General features: G+C 41.5%; 1 protein-coding gene across 1 annotated transcript in view; it reads left to right on the top strand.

Annotated features, from left to right (window-relative positions):
• znf536 (zinc finger protein 536) overlaps positions 1-23621 on the top strand; it is a 188549-nt gene that overhangs the window by 116770 nt on the left and 48158 nt on the right. The window contains exon 6 of the mRNA XM_088297073.1: positions 18264-18434. Coding sequence (XP_088153199.1) covers positions 18264-18434 — 171 coding nt within the window. The remainder of the gene's footprint in view (positions 1-18263; positions 18435-23621) is intronic.

Below are 23621 nucleotides of genomic sequence, written 5' to 3' on the forward strand. Positions count from 1 at the left end.
AAGGGTTGTCACATCTAGGATGAAACAGGTGTGATCGAACACGGCACGCATGCGCACAGATAAAAGCAAGTCGTCGTCTCGGGCTTCTTGTTAGCCGCCGCTGCCGCGATTAGACGCGCGTCCGCTAATGTTGTTAATGCTGTGGGCTGCTCGCCATCGCTCATGTAAGAGAAGACTATCTGATTGGAAACACATCCGCGTCACTGGAGGGGGGGTTTGGGGAGGCGGCTGGTGGGTGGGGGAACGGGGGGGTTGGGGGCAGTTGGCTGGCCCCAGTTAGTGGCGTTTAATGACCCATTTCCTCCGCCGCTGCGTGCCGCCGGCAGTTAAACCTCCGTCAAGGTGCCCAGAGGTGGAGTGGGGGGGGCAGGGGGTGGTTGTGAGTGAGGGCGGTGGCGGGGTATGAAAGGATAGGGGGAAAGGGGGGTGTGGGGGCTGCGTGCACACACCCTGTGCCGACACAGTGAGTAATATAGAGCGACGTAGCTCGGCTAGCAGGCAGCAAATCAAAGGTGATTTTCCCAACAGGAAGCTAAGCGGTGGTCCAAGAACACACGCGCACACACGCGCGCACACACACGCACACGCACGAAACAGAAACCAGGTTAGAGTACCAATTGAACAGGTGGATCAATTGACTTTCTAGGTCAAGTAACTGAAGTGGACCTTGAACGCCTTGACTGAGTAGCATGACATTGGCTTCTCCCAACCAATCAGCAGCGACCAACAAATACAATACGTCAAGATGCCACTGACTAAGCCGCAACTCTAATGGCGGGCTGAAATTGAGTTTTGAGTCAAAATTATCTTTGATGTTTATGCAAGACGAGAAGATTTTTCTTTGATGTTGCTGACTAAACATTTGTTGAAAATTCAAATTGTCAGAAAAAAGCATTGCTTTAAACACACAATAGGCTGCTTGAAAATCGCCTTTGCTACACAAAAGCTTTATTGACAACTCTTTTCATTTTTTAAAACTGAAAAACTGTATTTTCTATTCACTAAATCATTGCTTCTCAAAAACATCCAAAAGTCTAAATTGTCTTTGATGTCGTCAAAAATTCTCTTTGATATTATCAAACGTCACTGTTAGCATACAACGGTGTGTTGAAAACTCACTTTTTTTTTTGATAGTTAATAAGAACGTACAGATAGGTTTTTCAGTACGGAACATTGTCTTTTATGTTTAGTAAAAAATGCCATCATGTTTTTGAGAAAGCTTCATTGTCTCGTGGTCGTGTCAAGCTCTACTTTGGCATTGGTGTCAACTTAAGAACTTGTATTGGGTACCTAATTAAAAATGACATGAATTTTAATATGAAAAATGCATCAAGATTGATCAAGTAAAAAATTGTAATCGACGTTTGCTGAAAACTCGCTTGTCTTTGGTCTACCAAAAACACAACTTTGATTCATCGAAATATAAAAACTGCCTTTGAATAAACATAAAAATGGTCTTTGTTGCTCACGAAAATAAATTGTCTTTGCGGTTTAAGGAAAACGTACTTGACCTTCTTTGAGTATGACAGTCAACGGCGCCCCCTGCAGGAATGGCCCAAAACAAGCATCAAAATGGCCGCATTTAAAAGTCGAGCACCATGGATGCTATCAGGTCCAACCATCAATTATTCAAAGGCTCAATCGGCCATCATGATGTCATCGCGCGGATCGGCGAGCATGCAATTACGGCCCGACGTCTCTTTTGGCTTTGTGTGTGCGTGCGTGTCTGTGTGTGTGCACACGCACGTGTCTGCGTTTGCGTCTTCCCTCCACTCTCGCCGCAGATATCCGCACACAGATTAATTTGTAATTAGTCTTGAGTTGTTGAGCCTGGCGCAGATAAAGGCGTTCGACAAACGCTGACGATCACTTTAAAAAAAAAAAAGAACAAATGTGGGATAAAAATAAGAGCTTAAGCCCCGAGACTTATTTGTTTGCTCGGGGTGACGCTAAATGAGTTTCTTTGCCCATAAAAGCTCGCCATTGTTGTTGCCGTTCTTGTTTTTGGTACCAGCGGAAAAAATGGGCTTCATTCAAATCAGTTGAAAGTCCATCCATCCATCCATTATCTAAGCCGCTTATCCTCACTAACTAATAAACACGCGCACACACACACACCCCCTGTTGGTCATGTGGCTTAACTGCACATGAAATGACAGCGTCAAAATGATTTCTGATGAGATTGCTTGCACTTGTGCGTGCTTTTGTTTGTGGGGGAGATATTATTGTTTCTGGTTTTTACTAAAAAAAGAACATTAGGTTCGTTAAAAAGTCCAAATTACATACATTAAGTGTGCTGAGAGTGATTTTTTTTTTTGTGTGTGTTAACATATTTAGACGCAGAATGGAAAACTCTGACTCGTCTTTGTCGTTGAGTTAAAATACATTACGGCATGTTCTTCGAAATAAAACTCACGTAATGCTTTCCTTCTATGTCATGTTTTTTTTTTTCGTTGAGTTTAGTGATCATTTTGGTCTTGTCTGGTTTTGACCTAAATTATTTTGTTGGGGCTTTTTGTTTGGTTTTGCAATGGCAGGAGAGCAAAGACCGTTTGAAAGTTATTTTCAATTAACAGTTCAGATTTTTTCTGAATTCGCCTCTTAATTACTTATTAACTTAACTTAACTAAAAATAGCTTAAACAAAGAAATGTGAAATAAAAAAAATAATAATACTTTTAATCAGTTTAGAAAAAATGTAGAAGTCTGGTTTTGTGTTTGAACCCTTCATTTTCTCGACCATAAAACCCTTGCCATTGTTTTCGTTGTTTGTGCCAGTTGGGGGGAAAAAATGCTAAATTCAATGAAGTGACAAACTAATAAACGCTCGCACACACCCCCTGCAGGTCGTGCGGTTTAACTGCAGAAGAAATAATAGCGTCGAGATTATTTAAGATGTGATCACGGGCGTGTGTGAAAGAGGAAAAATAAGGTTAATGGTTTCTAATTATTTAAGAGGACAGTGTGTGTGTGCGCGCGTGCATGTGTGCGTGTGTACGTGTGTGTTGGTTGGGCAGCGGGTAAGGAAGGGGGCAGTCTATTAATAGTTGAGTCATCAGCGCCTCGATGTTCAGAAATGGCAAATTGTTAGATCCCCAATGGTGATTATTACTTGCTGTCAATGACCTTCATAACAAATTAAAATTATGCGAGTGGGACAGAGCGTGCTCTTTAATGGGCACTGTGCGTGTGTGTGTGTGTGTGTGTGTGTGTGTCGCACAATGGCCAGAGGCTGAAGACAGGCCTGCAGGGTTTAACCATTTCCTCAGCATGCCCAACAAGACGTTTCTTGTTGTTTTGCAAACACTTTATGGCATCAATTCACCAATTGTGACTGCTTGGAAAATGGCGATCTGTCCTTTGTTACGTTAAGATAATCATGGCATGAACACATTGTAGGAAACCATCGTCTTTGAAGATTGTATTTGGTGCTTTTAAAAGCACATTTGTTGCGCTGGTCAATTTGTTTTGGATGCTTTTACAGGAACACAACTTTATAAAACGGTCTTAGTTATTGAACACTAAATTGTCTTGAACGTTTATGACGCAAATGCGCATGCTGGTTTGGTCAAAGTGTTTCCAAAAGTGTGCGCCATGGCTTTGTTGACTAAATTGTCTTTGATGTTTACGCAAATGTGCATTTAGATTCTTCGATCACCTAAATTTTGTAAAAACGTTTCGATGAAGCTACACAAACTCATGCTAGCTTTGACGAAGACTGCGGTCTTCGATCTTTCCAAAACATGATCAGCGTTTTAATGTATATAAATCTAATTAATTATTAACGTATACAATGTTACAATAGTAATTTTAGCAAATTTGCCATTTTAGAAGGCAAGGCAGCTGTATTTCCATAGCGTATTTCTTATAAAAGCTTACTCCGTGTGCTAGAATTTTAAGGCAAAATACGTTTAAAGGAACATTTTTGAGACATTTAAAAGCAAAGTACAAAAATGAAATGTAGTTTGCAAAGATTAGTACTATAATAATGTACAACGCAAGGAACATGACTTGAAAAATCGATTTTCGAAATGCGCTCACAGACCATCTTAATTGTGGGAGGGTTTTTAAGCATTTAGACGAACTTCAATTCTAGCAGCTTATTTTTTTTTAATTTTCGTGCAGCATAACAGCTAAATGCTGATGCACCATGTTTGCTTTGAACTCCGGGCTCCACTAATTGACTCGCGTCTGCTGAGCTCAGAACCTGACCGGGTATAAAACGTATTCAGGACTTAAGCCATTCTGTGATTTACAGACTTGTAGAATATTTTTAATATTCATTCTACCGCTGAGAAGTAGCTCTCACTTTCAAAAAGCTTGGTAAACTGTCTTTGACGTCGCCGCAAAAACGTACATTGTTGGATTTTTGGTGCTTGACTAAGTGTTAGAATAGGTCGCAGCTGACTTTGACGTCAGCATCTCTTATCAGGACCTAGCACGATGTTGCTTGCTTCAGACTCACTTCTGAAGAAGTGCCACCGCCCTTCTTTTCAACATGATATGTGCACCATGTATTGAAATAAAGTTGCGTCATGGCAAATGTATAATAACCTCCAAATATTATTCTAACACTAAGGTTTGACCGGAGCGAGGAGGAATCGATTCCATTTTGTCCAGAATCTTACCTTGGCGACGGTCACAATGTCTTTGCCCACCGCCCTCCTCCTGCGTTCAAACGCACCCACAAAACAACACATCTCCCTCTTTTCATGTGCGAGGGTGGCTCTATTTCTTGTTGTCCTGTCAACACACACACACACGCGCGCGAGGTGTCCATTGTGTGTGTGTGTTTGCCACATAAATCTTTTGATTTCATTTTCCGAGACATTGGACAAGTTCATAGAAGAGGAGAAGCGACGCGTCCTTGCTCCTTGGATTTACTGCCCGGTCATGCGACACACTCACACGCACACACGCACACACGCATGCACGTACGCACATGGACATACGCACATCAGCATCGCCCTCTGCATGCGGCCATGTTGCAAGCGCACGTGACGTCTTGATCGATCTCCTCCTGATCGTTAGCGCGCGTTAATAATGAAGCTTAATTGTGTCATGTAGAGTGTGTACGGGATGTGTACCGTTGTGTAGCATTTGGTGTAGCGTAGTCGGGTGTACAGCAGTGCTGCTCGCTGATTGGCCCATTGTGTGTGCTGTTGATTTAACATAGAGCTGCAGTGAATAGAAAATCAATGCGTTCTCATGGAGGAATAGTGATGATGTCATTCGGAATTAATGAACACCGATTTACGTCTAGGTGTCATACGTTGTACATTAAAACAACGTAGCCTATACGTGGACATGGACTTTCACGTACATATTTGTACCCATGTTCGACTTATACATGTGTACATTTTCCTGGACATATCTCCCCTTGGTTTTTCTTTCTTCTCTGCTTTCCCTGATCACTCGCCTTCTATTTCATTTCAAATAATTTTCTTTCAAAGCATTCCATTCCATTCATTTCAATAATGAAATTGATTTAACATACAAGTGCAGTCACGGAACAAACTAAACTTGTATCTCAAAGCTCCACTGTCTTCCCTTTTTCACTTGTGTCATCCTTTCACATTGACTTCCTTCCTTTTCCTTCCCTGCTTCCTCGCATGCACATCCAGCCATATTCCAGCCAAAGGGAGACAGGAGACACCTAGTCATCCTTCACTAATGGTAACCACACAACTTCCTGCCAACACAGACTGAGAGGGCGGCGTGATGAATGCACACACACACTCGCACACGCTGAATAAAGTGTGTGTGTGTAGACAAACACATTAGCAATTGATCTTGCCTTGACATCCTCAAAGAGACACACTTCTGTCCCCATCTGCCTCCATCCGCTTACATACATTGGTGGACACACGCACACACACACTCGCACACTCAAGCATCATCCACAGCCTCTCCACAGGACCACAGATCATCCTGCTCCAATGATAAAGTTAGCGAGACGTCAGGTTGGGGTGTGTGCGTGTGTGTGTGTGCGCGGGCATGTGTTCCCAGTGGTCTTTGAAGCCTGAAAGAGTGTGTCGGCAAAGGAGGGGGGGGGGCAAACAAAGGTGGGTCGGTGCCAGGGAGAAACTTATGGCAGTGCTCCTCTTCTTCCTCGCCATCGTCGGGCCGAGGCGGGCGGGAGAGCCACCTTCTGTCGGGGAGGGGGGCTGCGAGGGCGTGCAGCGAGAATGGAAACGCTTCCAATGGAAAGGAAGTGGAGGGGGAAATGTGAAATGAAATATGTGACTTGTAGTGATGATGATGATTCATGATTCATGATTGGATCAAATTTTGCGGCTTCAATACATTTGCGACTTTTCTTTGTCTTATTATTTTGCTTCTTAATTTATGCATGCAACTAAAATATTATATGATAATATTTTTTAAATGTAACTACAGTATATACTGACAAATATTGTAGAATAATATTCAAACATGTTTTTTGTAATTCATTTATTTTGGTATTATAATTTTATCACTATTCATTTTAAATTATATTGCTCTATACATTATTATATTTAGTCATTCATATGAATTTATTTTTCCTTAATTTTCATTTGAAAATATTGTCAAATATGATTAATAGTTACTGTTAATGTAATTTTTCATGTATTTAGCTTTGTAATTTAATCTGATTCATGCAATATGTTGATAATTATATCATATATAGTGTACTACAGATGTTCTACTTTATAATCATTCATATTTTTTATTTAATTAATTTTATTTAATTGATTTATGTCACGGAATGACAAAAGTCGGACATAACTAATGTTTTTTCATCAGAGCTTGTTCAAGGTCGCAAACATTCGCAGAAACGTTTTTCTTGTTCAAAATTTGAGGACGACAAGAAAAACTGTTTACAACCATTAATACTGTGGCATTTTCTGGCGAACGTTTTTGCAACATTGAACGAATCCCGGCACAAAAAAAAAAAAAACATTCGCTATTTGTGCAAACACTTGCAAACTTGTTAATTACATGAAATAATTCCAGTTACTACGTGGACTTCATCATAAAATGACAAAACTATCAATTTGTGCCTCACAAGTACCGTTTTCTTGTCATACAAGTGTAAAAATAAGTGAACCTGCACCTTCACAGAACACAAGTGTGTCTTTCATCAATCAGCCTGTTTGTTTTTTTTTTGCCAACAACAAAAAAAAGTCCCTAAATGTGCTTGTGTTCTCCCATTCTTCTTGTTGTGCTGTTGCGGCTCTGGCTAATAAATATAAATGTTTGTGATTAGCATCTCGGCGGCACAGGTGCGCGCTTGTCGACGGGCGAAGGCTCCTTCATTAATTTTCCGCCACGGAAAAAGTGCCGCCGTGCCACACAGGCCAGAGTGTCCAAATCGCTGACAAATGAACATGCAGATTGTTAATGTACTCGCAGGCACCACAGAGGAAGAAAAACACACCAGAAAGCCCCTAAAAAAAAAAAAACGATTACAAGAAAAAAGGTGGTTATTGTTAGGATTTATGGTCATGAAGTAGCCCTAAAGAGCTCTTTTTTCATTTGTGGTGTTAAGCTACATTTTCATTGTAGTATTCATCCAAGTTCACTGAGAGCTGCACAAACTGGAGTTTCACAACTCACTCAGTACGCTGTAGTAAAATTTGTCATTTTTTTGTTATTCCGTCTACTTGTTTTTATGTGCAGTTTGTGCTCAATTATCCATTGCTCAGATGTTTAGAACACCGCAGCACCGATGCTATTCATGAGCTCCTCGATGGCGTTTTGAATCGTCTGTTAGCATTAAGCTAAACAGTCTTTATTAAGGCAACGTTTTGTTGTTGTTTTCTTTTTTTACTACACAACATCGAATTAATTATTTCAGTTTTATTTGACACAAGACTTCAGCTGGGAATGGCATTAAAGAGTTGGACGAAATGTTCTCTGTCAGCCAAATTGCCTCTTGTTGTGAATTGACTTGACTTGAGTTCATTGCCACCAAAGGCCTGTTATGAAATAAATAATGAGACCAAGATAAATCAAATGCACCTGGGGCCAAGGTGAATGGAATCTTGAACAGTTCCAAATAGCGGTTGGTCTTTGCTCAAAACCTTCAGGTAGGTGTCTGCTCAAAAGCAAAAAATAATATGTCAGGAAAAGCCTCCAAGAACTGCTGAACTTTATTTTGTGTTAATCAGCGGGAATTAAACATGAGCTTGAATGTGATCGGTAACTCAAGGTGTATTCTATAAATTACGAACACAGCCACATACCCACTTGTAGGAAGTGTAATCTTTTTTTTTTTTACTTGCCTTCTCGAAAAACTTAAAAACTAAATTTAATTGAATTCCATGGTTATTGGTGACATTCATGGTGGGAAAAAGTATATTTTTTTATGTTGAATAAAGGTTTGAACAGGGGTGTGTAGACTTTTCCTGTCTACCGTATGTAAAAATGAGCAGCGCTACTTTGGAAAATGGCTATTTGCTGGAATTTTGCGATATCACTGCATCCATTTAAAATGAACTATACGTGGAGTTTGTGTACGGGCAGAGCTGATGGCGTTTGCGTTTTTGGAGATTGCAAAGCGGGGCAGGCAAAGGGAAGCGCAAACAAAGGCAAAAGGAATCAAATGCGTCTCAAAATGGGTCGTTTTTCACAAGCTGAAAAAATGTTTTATTAAGGGAAGAGGAGGGGGCGGGCGGAGGGGGGAGCTTTGGGGGGGGGGGCAAACACCTGCCTTAAAATGTCGTCTCAACATCTCCCGAATGCCATTTTGCTTAATTGACTTGGAAATGGCCCAAATGTATTGCTGAGTGCGGTCTAATTAATATTAATAATAAATGCCATTATTAACATCAAAGAACATCTGGTGCCCCTGTTTACCGCCGCGCCAGCGTTCTGTTTTCATCTCGCTCAAAACAACAACGCGCCTTTATTTCCATTTATTTGCTTGCTTCTTTTTTGTTGTTGTGTTTGTCAAAGCGCGTCTTGGCTGTCTTGCTGCAGCTCGCTCGGGTCAAACTGGAAGTGGCGACGGCACCATGTGAAATTTGGAAGCCCCGTGTTCCGACCGCCCCCCCCCGCCTCCCACCCCCTCCACTCCTTCCTTTCTTCTTGTCTGCCTTCTAGTTGTGATACCTCCGAGACTTGTCTCATCCCCCAACGGCCCCCCACAGCGGCAAAATATAGATTTAAAAAAATAAAAAAATAATTAAAAACATCTGCAGCTTGACACCAACTTCTTCTGGAACTTTTGACATTAATCGACGTCGTCGCGACGCCGATTATATATTAAAGCCACACAAGAAGCTGCGTTACTTCAATGAATTACGGGACATGATGTCCTAGTTAAGCACATCCAAGAACATGTTCATGCTATCGTATAAATAGCATTTCACGTTTAAAAATACCTGAGGAATTTGAGACTACATTTAATCTGGAATGCATCATTTATTCTAGAGCGTGTCATTTGTAAAATCACTTTCGAATGTGTTCATAATAACAAAGACAGAATAGCATTCTAAAAATATTGAATGAATCTAATCGGAAATCAAATCTAGAACAAACATCAAATAAACTCTCAAATGTGTCATATCTACATGCATAATGGAACATTATGTCCTAGTTAAACACATTCTAAAACATCCTCGCAGAAATTGTATGAATAGCATGCCATGTTTTCGGGTCATTTTCATTTAATTTGATCAATGACGGTAGAGATGCTTAAAAATCTGAATTTTTTTCTTTTTCTTTTTTTTTCTCTTCTCCCATGCTGAAACAGGCACGCTTAATGATTTCCAATTTTTTGGCATCCATAGTAAAGGCATTCCTTGTTGGGGGTGGTCCACTGAATGGTACATACAAATCATGTGCATTTTACAATTTACATGTGTCGCACTTCAAACTCTGCGGATACGAGTACATAAAGTCACTAACTACTCATTCAACCTTTTGCACTCTTGTCCTTATTTTATCATAAGAACTGGAAAGACATGCTCAAAAGTTGACACTCTCATAAAGCAAATGGAGTATCTCACAAATGACACCAATCACTTTGTTCTCTGTTGTTGTGTAAATGGCTAGCACTTCAGCTCTCAGGTCCATATGTGCCCTCTTCGGCGGCATTAAAAGTTAAACACGGCTTGAGTAAAAAAGATAAAAGTAAAAGTGGACAAACAAAAAAAAAAAAAAAGAAAATGGAATCAACATCATCAGAAAACATGTTGCAAATCATGTAACTCCATTTGGGACACATAATTGGAACGACATTAAAAGTCAAAATAATTCGAATCAAAGTTGACAGCATTGTGTATTCTTGTGTCTTGCTGTTTGTTACACAATTTAAGAAATACTTCGGATGAACACGCATTCTGTTAAGTGGGCAAATGTTTTCGTTTTGTTTTGGCTTACTCACAGCCCGCACTAAGCAGATCTTCACGCAGAGCCAATAACAATAGCAATCGGTATTAAAGTAATTATTTTGAAAGCAGTTACTTGAGGATCGTTCATGTCATACGTTCACAAATCAGTCCTTGACACAAAGCAGAAAGTGTACAATGCAATCACGCCACTCAGAGGGAAGCAGGCCATGAATAGCAAAAATCTGCGTATAATTGACGCTCACTGAAATGCATTGCGAAATATATTTATTTTACAAACCACAAAATAGCTTTTAAAAACACTGATAAAAATTCAATATGCTCGCATTTATCTCTTGGAAAAATGGGGGAGAAAACCCGCTCCAAAAAATTGTTTAAATATTGACCCCCCCAAAAAATTTTGGAACGCTTGTACGTGAATGCACAGGTGCCGATGGCGAGTGTGTTGGAGTTTAAAAAAAGAAAATGTAAAAAAAAAAAAAACATGATGTTATTGTTTTCATAGCTTATTCGCCAAAAACACAATTTCTATATTGAATTTATGTGGAAATGTGAGTCCCATATTTCCCACCAAACACTGCTCCTGAACGTAAAGTATTTCCCCATTTCAAAGTGCGTTCTAGAGTACGTCTGAGCCGTTTTGGTCATATATCCCCAGTGCCGCCAAAGTCACAAAGGTGTGCTATGTGGAAGAGTTCCTTGTCAGGTAGTAAACGTGCAACTAATGCGGCGGCGTTTAATGATAATTGTTGTTTGCTTAATAAATTCCGTGCGCGCATATCGGCGGGAATGCCGGCGTCAGCAGTGTAACCAAACCTCAAATTGATTAACTTGCACCGACCGCACGCTCACAATGATGGCGGCGCTCCGAATCAAAAGAAGTGTGCACGCGCGTGTGTGTGTGCGTGTGAGGCCGGATGGTGTTGTGTTGCTCCAGCGTAAGGAAATCAAGTCCCGGTGGGCACATTTTTAAAAGCCTAATGCCTTTCAAATGATGTCATCACATTTGAACACACCCCCCCCTCCTCGCGCTCACACACACTCCTCATTTCTGCCCCCGCCGATGTTTCCCACATCACCCCTCCTTTTCTCCTCCTGTCCAATTTTGGGGCCGGTCACGTGATGCATTAGAATAATGGACCGGCGAGAAGCACACAAACATTTTAGTCGTCTTTTTTACGACACTTTGATTTCCTGAAAGTGATATGGCGGCCATCAAAGGCGCTCCGAGGTCAGGGCGGGAGAGAAGAAAGGGTGCCATTAAGGGACAATCGTTCTCTCGTTTGTGCCTTTTGATGCGCAAACGTTGTTCCTGACATTCTTGACTCGATCCACGACTGACGTCTCATCAGGAGCCGAAAAAAAGGATCTGACATATCAAGGACTTCATTAGCGATTACAAATCAAACAGCTCAAAAATGCAAAGAATCTTTTTTTTTTTCTCCAACGTGCGTTTTACATAGCGAGAATAATGCTAACACACAATGCAAAATGCCATAGTCAGGCTAACATATGTAAAATCGTGTCACGGTTTAATAACCCCTTAAGCAAAGAATATTTGAACATATATGGTGCAGCAACACATGTAGACAAACAATATACCAATACACATGTATTTATTAATCAACCTTTGGGAAAGACACCTAATATTACGGCAGCTTACTGAGTTGTTGTGACCGTCTTTGTAAAAATTCATATGCATGTGTGTCACAATGAATGCATGAAATCGCGTTTAATTTGGGGGTAATGTTAATACTGTATGTGTCATTAAAAAAATAATGCATTTGAAAACGCATTCTACATTGTGAAATGTTATCAATTTAAATACATTCTAGAATCAAATGTGTCTCATTTTTAATTGAATTTGTGAACAGGCTAATTTCAAATAAATTTTACAACTTATCATTATCGTTCGTCCTGCATTGGAACATGGCATATCCAATATATTCGCGAAAAAGTCCCTTTGATGGTAGTTCCTGTTTAATGTAAATGAATCATTTCAAGTTTGTGCTCCAAATGCATTCAAAACACCGAATGTCTCATTTCCAAAATAACATTCAAGACATTTTGAACATAAATGTGATTCAACTCATTAAACACAGTCTCCAAAATGTCCTTATTTGATGGTTTTGTGTAAGATGTAAATCAATGAATTCAAGATGGTATCCAATTTAATTATCTCCTTGAACATATTTGAACAGCCGCTGTAAAAAGTCATATTTCCTGCTCTTATTTGGGTGGCGTGTCAGAATTATGAAGATTCTCTTTTTTTTTTTTTTTTTTCGTCTGCTGTTGTTGATGCTGTATTTGTTCTCTCCCCCATTAATGAGAGCTGGGTGTGGTCGACACACACGCACGCACGCACACACGCACAGTCGCACAGTGGCAGATCTTTATCAATTTATATATTTGTCAGTCAGTCATGGAGGATGCCCTGGTGTCCCTGTGGTGGCGTGTGGCGGGAAGGCAGGGAGGGGGTGTCTCACGCACACACACACACACACACACACACACGCAGAGGGGAAGTGTGCGTGGAGTGCAGCCGACAGCCGGCGGAGTGACTGATACTCAGCCTGCCTCCCAGATGGCCCGTTCAACTCTGCTCCAATCTGATCCGGGAGCCTTTGTTCTGGCATGTTCCATTACGCCGCCGTGACACCAGTAAAGGCAGAGGGGAGAGGAGCTGCTCTCAGATCAGATACACTTGAATTAAACATGCCTTTCTCTCCTCCTTGCTTTCGACACACACACACAGAGACGAACGCGTGCGCTCACAGCTTTGGCGCCATCACAGATGATAAATTCATAGCATTTTAACATTGATGGAATAAAAGTGCTTTGAATGTCGCATTTAAAGATCCATTTATGTATTTGGAATATATTTTTGTGCAAGTGCGAGAGTACATGCTTAGGAATTAGGCCTGATTGAATGAACAGATGTCAGATCAGACGTCGACACTGCCATCAAATTTGCATGAACGTACATATTATTAAAGCGTCAATATGAAATATGTACTCAAAATATGTCAATCATACATTGCAAATCCCCAAGAGTGGGTTATTGCACCATACAGGTAAAGATAATAACGAAGTGAGTTGTTTTGTACACCACCACGATCATTGTATTAGACGGACAAGTGGCTTTTAATGTTTTGATTGTTTCTATTTTACTTCAGTGGTGTGCAGTAATTAAAGCATATTGGCTAATGAGCAAAGTTAGCTAGCATGGGTCATAATTTACATGTATAAGAGAGGGAGAAAGAGAGAGAGAGAGATATTTTTTGACTAATTAATCGCAAAAAGAATCCATAATTAATTGCGATTAATCGCATTTTTTTCTACGGCCATTTTTGTGAAGATTTTAACAAGTATTTACTTGAATAATATCTTAGAATTAATGTAAAATCACCAAATATGAAGTGTATTTTAAATAAAATTTAATAAAACTGAGTTACCAGAAATATTTAATCATGGGAATTTTTTTTAAAAATTAATCTTGAGTTAACGCTTTAATTTTGGCAGCCCTAATATACAAATAATTTTATTTTTTTATTTTTTTGGGGCATTTTGAAAACATGAAGAAATATCAGTTTGTCCCACAATATGTTGGCGCGTCAGGTTGACTCTATTTGAAATGTATCATCCAAATCCGTCTGTACGATGTTGCGCGTGTTGCTCTTTGGCGTATTTCTGCGCTGCTAATCAGACAGTCAGTCAACATTTTGAATCGCCGTCCAAACACGTCTTATCTGATGAGCGCGCGATTAAAGCGAGGCGCGCCAGACGTCGCTCGACCTTTAACGAGCCGCTCGCTATATAGCGCGTGTTAACGCCTCCGACAGCTGGGCCGCTTTGCATAGACAAGAAAACGGGGGGAAAAAAGCGGGCGGATCGATATCGCCGGAAGATTCCTTCGTCCGGCCGGCCGACTGGATGTGAGCGATGGGGCCTAATATACGAGGTGACCTTCAAAATGTCATAAATGTGTTGTGCAATAAAGTGTCAATATTTGTGGTTATGTGCGGCGCCGTGACTTTTACAGTAATTGGAGCGGCCACATTAAAAGAGACGGATCAGTCGACTGATTAAAGACACGCACGCACACACGCACGTGTCTACCTAAAGGCCGACACACACACGCACCTTTCCTTGCATGTCTGTTGAGGTTTCCTATTAAATTGAACAGTTTATGGAAAAGTGATTTTTTTTTAAATTACTTTGTGTATAAATTGTGTGGAATTAAACCACAAAGTAAATATTTTCTATTCTGCCGATTCGTAATTGTGCCAAAATTTCAAGGTGCTTTCTGGGAATACAACGGGCAAGATTTCTTTCTAAAAAAGGTGCAAGCAGAAAATGTTGGATGGCTGGAATGACTTCAAGTCGTTTGAATGGGTAAAATTCATTTCTCATATGAGTAAATGGACTTCGGAGCTTGGTGAAGGAATGAATTCAACACATAAATCAAGGTACCACTGTACGAATGCGCTCTTCCCGCACTCACATTGGAGCATGTGTTTGTCTGTGTGCATGTGTGTTTGTGTGTGCGAGCCGCCTGGCTGGTGGCTTGTTTTGGATTTTTTAATTTGGCCTCCATCTGCGTGGGGCAGGTGGGCGAGTGTCTGCTACAACAGCGAGCGGCGCGTGCCAAAAGAGGATGTGTGGCGGCGACCGCTGGAAATATGTTTTGCTAGGCGGCGCACTCCAGCGACAGTATGGTGCGAACCCCGCAGGCCCCTCCAAGGGGAATCCTGTGTGTCTTTATTTAGAGTGCAGTATTTTCAATTTATATTTTGGGGTAATTTACACCTATATTGCTGTTGCGACACCCACCAATGTGGTTCCGTACGTTCAAAATGTAACTTTAAAAATGCAAACTGAATTAGAAATACCAAGCTGCAGGCTATGAGAGGTGATCTGCAGCAGACAATTCAGAGAAATTCGGCTTATAACGACATTAAAGTTTTGATTTTTGTCTTAAAATTGGCTTACCTTCAACTTGAGTTCCGCGGTGCATTTTAGCCAAAAGTACAATCCTGGCGGATGAATGCACTTTTAAAGCCACAAAGAAGCGCTGTCGCCGATGTAATCGTGGCCTAACTTTCACTTTACACAATAACATTCACAAGGATCTTTGGATAAATTGCAACATAGGGTTCTAGTTAAGGTAAGCTGTTTTCAGACACACTTTAACATTTTTTTCACTTGTGGGGTGGCTGAGCACACTCCGCTCACAGCTTCCGAACACAACTGTTTACTATCCACTTATCCGGCTCGACTCTAACTGAACGGCACATTTGAATGTTATGAGTTCCCAAACAGAACGTTATTCAAAAGTCTGGCGAGATACAACAAGTAAAGATGCTGGGTCATCATAGCCAATCAGCTTGTGGTTGATCTCGCGCCAGGAACCAATCACGCCCCTTGTATGAGTGCCGTGGGTATGTACAAAGCCTCCGAGTCAACTCATGTCTTTGAAACAACGCGTCTCTTTGCAATATTTCTGCCAATGTGGCGAAACTTATCTATCCATCCATCTATCCTATGTCATCTGGTCTTGTCCTGTCCTGCCTTTTGTTGACATGTTTTGTGACCATTTGTTATGTTTTGTTATATGTAATCCTCTGTCTTGTCTTGTCCTGTCCTGTCCTGTCCTGTCTTGTCCCTGTCCTGTCCTGTCCTGCCCCCTCCTGTCTTGTCCTGTCCTGACTTGTCTTGTCTTGTCTTGTCCTGTCCTGTCCTGTCCTGTCTTCTTTGGTCATGTCATGGCCTATTGTGTCTGCTCATTCACAGTCTTTGTATTCTTGTCCGGTATTTTTCCTAGCTTGTCTTTTGCTCGTATGTCCTGTCTGGTTTTGTCTTTTGTTGACCTGTCTTGTCTTGTCCTGTCCATTTTTGTCCAGGCATATTTGATGCCCCGTCCTGTCTGGTCCTATCTTAGCCTGTATTTTTCTGTCGGGTCTTGTTAAATTGTCACATTGTAGTGGGATAATAATATCATAATTGAATACAATACATAATGTTAAACGCCAAACGCTCAGGTTTTTAGTTCTGTGTGAAAGGCAACGGGATTCCAATCTCTCATGTACCAATTTTGCGGAATCTCAGCGTGACACTTTAAAAGCTTTTTTTTTTTAACTACTTGACTTTTTCACTGGAGAGTTCAAAGCTAATTATATATTCTTTAGCCTCATTTTGGAGAAGGCAGAAGCACACTTTTTATTTCTTAAAAGAGGTTCCCGTGCTCATCTGTGCTGCTGTGGCAAATGCAGCGGAATTCCTCCACTTCCATTTGGGACCGCCTTGAAACGTTTTTCGCTGCCTGCTGAATGGTCTCCCATCTTATTGTGTGAGTGACCTGCTGACTTGACTCTTTCCATTCTGTCGACCTGTGAGTGAGCGTTGCAGCACGCGCAGAAAAAAATCTTATTGTGCGGTTGGTAGTGGTGGCCGGCCTTTATCAAATCATCGGAAACGGTTTTTATTCATGACAGAATGACCGTGAGCAAGTCCACACAAACAACTCGGGATGGGACTTGAACACCTTCGTTTCCATTCGATAATCCCTGTAATTATCGAATGGAAACGAAGACGTGGGAAGTGAAATGCCTTAGATAGGCTAAGTGAAATTAGCATTGATGTCACAGTAGTTATACAGTCAAACTTAAAACCCGACGTGGCTTCACGCATCGAGATAATCAGACGCGTGATGTCACCTGTTCAATACAAAGGTGCCCGGACAGTGAAGCTGCAGTTCAATTTCCTGGACTGCTCTGGGATTGCCGACTTTAGTTTATAGACTTTTCCTCATCTTGCTGCCGTTGCTCCAACTTATTTTTAAGCAGAGTGATGCATGCGGCTGCAGTCACAGAAGCCTGTGAATTTCTGTTTGAACTTTGTTGTAATCAGATTATTCGACTTATTCGATTAAAGTTTGCAATGCAAACTCTGTCCATTATTTTTATTGGATTAAGATGCCTTTAATTGCGATCAATTAGTCTCAGTTGTACAAACAACGCTTTCATGTCACATGGCTTGTCAACAACACGTTTGATGCTCAACCCGTGCTCGGCATCCGATCCATCAAACCCACTGTGGGTATTTTTAATTGAGCGACGCGTGTTGTCTGGGCCCCCTTTTTTTTTTTTTTTGCGCCGTGCTCTGCCGACTGTCAGCACATCAGAGGCGGCCGGCATAACGCTGCTCGCCCTCACCTCGCATTATGCCGCTGTCAACGCCGTCGTCGTCGGAGGTGATTGCGTTGATAACAGACGTGGCGTCGCACTAAAGCGCGAGCCTCATCGTTTTTTCTTGGCGGTGGGGGGGGGCGCACGGTCAAAAGCGTTATCACCTCGTCATATCTGTGACAGCGAGCTGTCACAATCAGCTGGCGGCGCATGGGAGAAAAATCCCGTCGTGCTGACACAGGCAAATCTATTTCTGTTTGTCGCCATTGTTCCATCTTCACCGCCGCAAACGGGAACGGGAATAAAAATGGAAGGCGGCGTAAGGGGGAAACTTTCCATCAGCCGTGTTAAAAAAGAATAGATGTTAAATGAACATTTGGAACATTTCCTAAAATTGTTTTGCATTATTCGTGCTACATGCTAATGCTGGAACTCTTTCTGATACTTTACTTTTATTCATCGTCCTGCAGCAAGTCCGCCATTTTGTTTGCTGAGATTTTTTTCAAAACAACTCATCTCGTCTGACTAGTTTGCATCGCATTTCAATTAGGATTCCGTTTTATTCTTGCGTGAATGATGCAAAGATGGTTGTCATTCGCTCTCAATCCTGTCGCGCCAGGCAAGCTTTTTCTCAAAGTGTCTCCAGATGACAGACAATGATGACGACGATGATAGCGCAATGATGACGTTATGAATATAGCATGATGTGTTACCAGCAACGCCCTCCATTTTGTCTCCAGATGCCGGGGAGGAGGCGGCTTCGACAGCTGCCAAGGCGGCCGTCAGCATTCCGCCGTCGGTGTCGCAGCATCGCGAGCGCTCGCTGGCCTCGGCCTCCAAAGATTGTCCCTACTGTGGAAAGTCTTTCCGCACGTCGCATCACCTCAAGGTCCACCTGCGCATTCACACAGGTCAGTCGAAGATCTTTAATAGCATCAAAAATGACGAAAAGTTATAAATGAGTCTTCATCAAGTCTAGACCTTGATGTTTCAAGCAAGTCCCAAGTTCCTGTGAGAAGTCAAGTTGAGTTTTCACCAAATTTTGTTGAGTCAAGTCATGAAGCTAGGTTTAAGCTAGTTAAAGTTGACATTTTGGATTCAGTATGTGTTCTTGCTAACTTGCATTAGTTGTTGGAGTTGTTGTGTCTCCTATTATTGAGTTGCTAATCGTGCATGTGGAGTTGCTCACCCCTCTACCGCTGATTTAATCAAGAAACATAATACAAAAATAAAGAAATACATTTGTGGGAAGGGAGGCAACTCCAAATGTTCATAGAAAACACTGACTGTTGAATTTTTGGGGATTAAAAAAAAGAAATTAGAATAATTTGCGTCAATTATTCACGGATTTTCGCTTTTCTCGAGCGGGCCCGATCTCTCTCTCCTGCTAATAGTGGGCGTTCACTGTACTTGAATCTAAGTATGGACAGATCTCCTTCAGTGACACTTGACTTGATAAATCATTCCATTTTTCTTATTTATTTTATACATCCAAAATACATGTTTCAATTGGTCACTCAATTTCCTGTTGGCTATAAATAAAATGAATATTTTGAACTATTGTTCTTAGTAGTAGCAGTACTAGTAGTAGTAGTCGTAGCGCATCATTATTATTATTATTATTATTTATTTATTTATTTCAGTTATTAGCATTATTATTGTAATTATTTATATTATCCTTTACGGCATCACACATTTCCTTTCTAGTTTCGTTTGAATTTCAAAGCCGATTTTTTGACACGTTCCAGTTCGGAGGTTTCGCCGTTCCATTTGATTGGCATTCTTTCGCGTTGCCGTCAAGTTCCGAGTGACAGGAAATGCGGTGGGTGACATGTCGTGCGCACAGATGGTCTCTGCTTCCGAGTCGCACGTTTCCCAAACGTGCAAGCGATGCCTCTGCGCACTCTCGTTAGTCCTTGTTAGTCCACCGCGACCTCATTAGCTAGTCCTCGCCTCTGTGTGTAAAAATGTGTATAAGTGAGTGTGTGGGTGAAGTTATCGTTATTCTCGTCTTTCCCTTCCAACAAGACCTCAATGTCCCGCCGTGGCATCGCCCCCTTTCACGCTGGCTTGCGCTCAATAACTTCCGAGGCAACAACAAAGGCGGCCTGTCCTCACTCTGGGGGTTATTTCTCACTCGAGGGTCAGTCGTCATTCGTGCCACGACGGGCCTCGTTGATTTCACTTTATCGTCCAGTCGAGCGGGACGACCCCCCTTTAGTCTGGACACGCTCACTCGCTCCGCCGTTCTTGGAGGAAGCCAGGAGATGCATGAGGTTAAATCCCTCCGCGGGCTGACGAATGCACCAGCGACGATCCAGGTTAAAGTCGCAAGTAGAAGGACGCTATACAGCGCAGTTGTCTCCAAAATGGGATGCTGGTACACTTTTCGGGACCACTAAAAGTCAGATGTGGTGGAACTAGATTACAGTACATTTCCACATTCTTGAAGACTCTGAAATATATTCAGAGGTTTGTTTCTAAAAACATGCAAAAGTCAGAGAACTGTGTATGACTCCATTTTTTTTTTAGGGGTGTGGCTAACACCTAAATGTTCTTGAGTCCGCACCGCCTCCTCAATATAAGAAGTTCAGTACCTTCATTTGCATCAGCCGTGATCTGGCGCAATTGTGTGTGCAGTTTGTTAGCATGCAAAAGAAATGCATCTTCCCTTTTGCTAGTCCGCTTACGCGGTCGCGTTCGAGTGCCTCGTAGTAGAATGATGAAAGAGTGAGGGGAAGAGCGTCATTTCTGACTTGACAACTATGGACCGGGGCTTCGGGCTGGTGTGGCTGCTTTAGAGCAGCACCTCGTTGTCACAACGAGGAAAGACATGGTGGGGTGTATTCCAGCCACTGGAGCCTGTAAGCAGATAAATTCTGCAATTTTGGTAATACGAAGTATCGTCCATTTTTCCAAGTCACAGTAGCCATATTTGATCACTTGTGGATTCGGCACATTCTGCAGACGCGCCCACAGCGTTTGAGATTGTTCATGACTTTGAAGCCTCATTTTAAATGCCGGCAATTTATTTTTAAATCATTTTTATTTGCCAGGATTGTTCACAACAATCCTACAATATATTTAAAAAGACAGAGAGTATTTATTTAGACTTTACTGGGACTTTAATTGCCAAACAAGTTTCAAAATAAGTCACTGTTGATAATGAACACATATTCTTGTTTTCAATAATTAATGACATCATCTTGGCATTTACGCATGCATGTGTACTGTACATCGTGAATGTTACGACCATATTCAAAAGGTAAAAGTTAACATTAAAAACACACATGCTAACTGTGCTACATCAGCGCTGGTCTGTGAGTACAGTTATGAGGCCTGCAGAAAGGGGGGGGGAATTACGCCACCCGGGCGGTCTCTTCTTTAGCTCGCCGCAAAATGACGAGTAAGGAAAAGAAAAGAATCCAGCGTTGATGTTTTTCAGCTGTGAAGGATTTCCACTCGGACTCTCCCGCGCCTCGGCACTCGACGATTTGGATGCCGCCAAGAACAGGAAGTGACAATGAGGTCAGGACATGGAAGAGGCATGGGACAACATTTCATCATTGTGCTCAAAAGTTAACTGCTTTCTTGTTTTCTCATCATCACTTCTTTTTACACTCATGGCAAGTGTGAATGTTAACAAAAAACATTCAAATCTGTGACCTGTATCTGATTCTGATTCTGATTCTGATTGTGTAAAAACGGAGAGTTAAATAGTTGCCTTGCACTTGTATGCACTGGAGGAGCTAGAAGGGGGGAGGCGCGGGGGCACAAACAACCCCCCCCACTAAACAACAAATCCTGGGAAAAGGAGCACTGATTGCGGATGCTAATGACCCGAATCCCAAAATCTGACTCTAATGCTAGTACTAAAACCCAATTTTGTCCAGAAAACATGTTCTGACAAATTGAGTGTTAGTGTTAGATGCACTATGAATTAATCGAGAACTAATCGACTATGAAATGAATCGATAATTATTTCTGACAGTTATTTAGAAACCTTGTTTCATTTAAAACGGCCCGAATCATCTGAATTCCAGCCTGTCAACATGAAATGATCTCAGATTTCTGTACTCGTCCACAAAAACAGCCTGATTGTCATTGTGTTAAATCAAAATCAAACATTTGCATACATCTGCGTTTACTTTGGAAAACAATGATCGACATTTTTGTCCGTTTTCTAAAATGTTGTGGATCAAACCAATAATTGTTTGTGTGTTGCACTGTCCATATGTAGTAAATTAGTAAATTGTAGTAAATTCCCATTTTTTTAATAAAAGTGCAGAATTTAAAACCTGTTTTTAATTTGAGTCACAGATTAATCACCCTTGTAAGCAACAGATCGATCGTTAAAGTAATCATTCGTGTTTTTCAATGAGCCGAATCACAAATTCGAAAAAACTTCCAAACATCCGCACCACAAAACAACAAATACCGACAAATGGAGTCGTGTCTTTATTTGCAGATGGCGCACCAAACCGAACACTACCACCTGACCCTACTACTGCACTAACCTTAACCACTAAACCAAACCCAGTTTACTTAACCAGACCCGAACCCAAAGCAAGTCCCGATAAACAGAGTGAGTGTTCGGTAATGTTTGTGACCCAGTCTAATCGTAACCTTCTCGTCCTCGGCCTTGTCCTAGGCCCGCTAGTATTCGCACCGAGTCCAACAACTGTGTTTTCATTTGGAATCTTTGATGTTCCTTGCCCCGTGTTTGGCTTCCCTCAGATCTCAATTTATGTTTTACACGTCATCCCCTTTTTTGTCCCCCATTAAAATTTCATGTGTGACAAGGCAACCAAGGCCCGGCGTCGATGTTTATTTGGCTCAGCGCAGCTTTTCCGCACATGTGAGCTACGTGATGGATCGCCTTAAATTATCGCTACAAGCCAATCGGCGGTGATGGCGATCCAGTCCAGGAGTGGATCCCGATCCGGACTCGCTCTCTTTTTTTTTTTTTTTCCCAGGCCTTTGAGCGAGAGATTAACGAGGCGCTAACAGCCGCTTGAAAGAAATGAAGTGAGCTGAAATTTAGCGCTCAAGAGCTAACGTTACGGCCGTCGTTTCATCTCAAACGGGGAGTGGGCAAATATCCATTAGCGGAATGGAGCAGAGTTTTTTTGGAGGTAGCTAACAGCGGCGAGCTAATGAACACACTGCGGAGGGTGATATTTCATTATACAAATTAATGCTCACATTTTAATGGGAAAGTCACATAATGAATCCCGGCTTCAGTGACAGCAATTAGAGGGCCAGATTGTCCCCTTCTGGACAAGGCGCTATTTAGCAGTAAGCAGCTGCGTGTGTGTGTGCGTGTGTGTGTGTGTGTTGGGGGGAGGGGGGGTAATAATTAAAAATAAAATAAGAAAAGTCCTCTGCTGTGACAATAGTTTCTTGAGGCAGGGTGGCGCAAGAGTGTGTCACTTAACCTTACCTTAACCTTGTCATCAAGACACGCTTCAGGCCCCTCCCCCTTCTCGAACCCAGCGGACTGGCATTGTGCCTTTGCCTTGGTTACTTGGCTTAGCAAATTTTTTATTAAGCTCACACTTCTTTACATGATCAATCAAACTTAAAGAAGTCTTGATTAAATGAAAATATTTAAAATTTTCATTTGATGGCCTTTCCTTTTATATTGATTTGCTTTTTGACTCGAATAATGTCACCGATTACTGTCAAATTATCTAAATTTGTGTATTTATTGTTTAACTCATTCAGTTCATCACACTTTCAGAGCACTTTTTTTTTCCAAGACCCACTAAATATTTTGTCCTGTGAAAGTATAATCAGCGAACCAACAAAAGTAAAAAGAAACTCCTTTAATTCACCAGATCTTTTTACCAACCAGCATTACGACGTGGGGTTGGTTTTACCACAGAAACACCGGTTTCTGACCAAAAAGCAGAGAAAATCGAAACATCAAGCAGAGCTCTGCTGTCAACTGAAACTGAGACAAAGTAACGTTGCAAATGTCACTTTGACAAACCCAGAAATCAGCTGAGCTGTGACGTCAACAACGCAAGCCCGAGGCCACTCTGATGTCACACAGGACAAAATAATATCACCCTGACAGTCATGAAAACAAATGT

This window comes from Idiotropiscis lumnitzeri, chromosome 5, assembly GCF_059441095.1.
Source record: "Idiotropiscis lumnitzeri isolate Australia: NSW breed Sydney's pygmy pipehorse chromosome 5, RoL_Ilum_1.0, whole genome shotgun sequence".
Lineage (NCBI taxonomy): Eukaryota > Metazoa > Chordata > Actinopteri > Syngnathiformes > Syngnathidae > Idiotropiscis > Idiotropiscis lumnitzeri.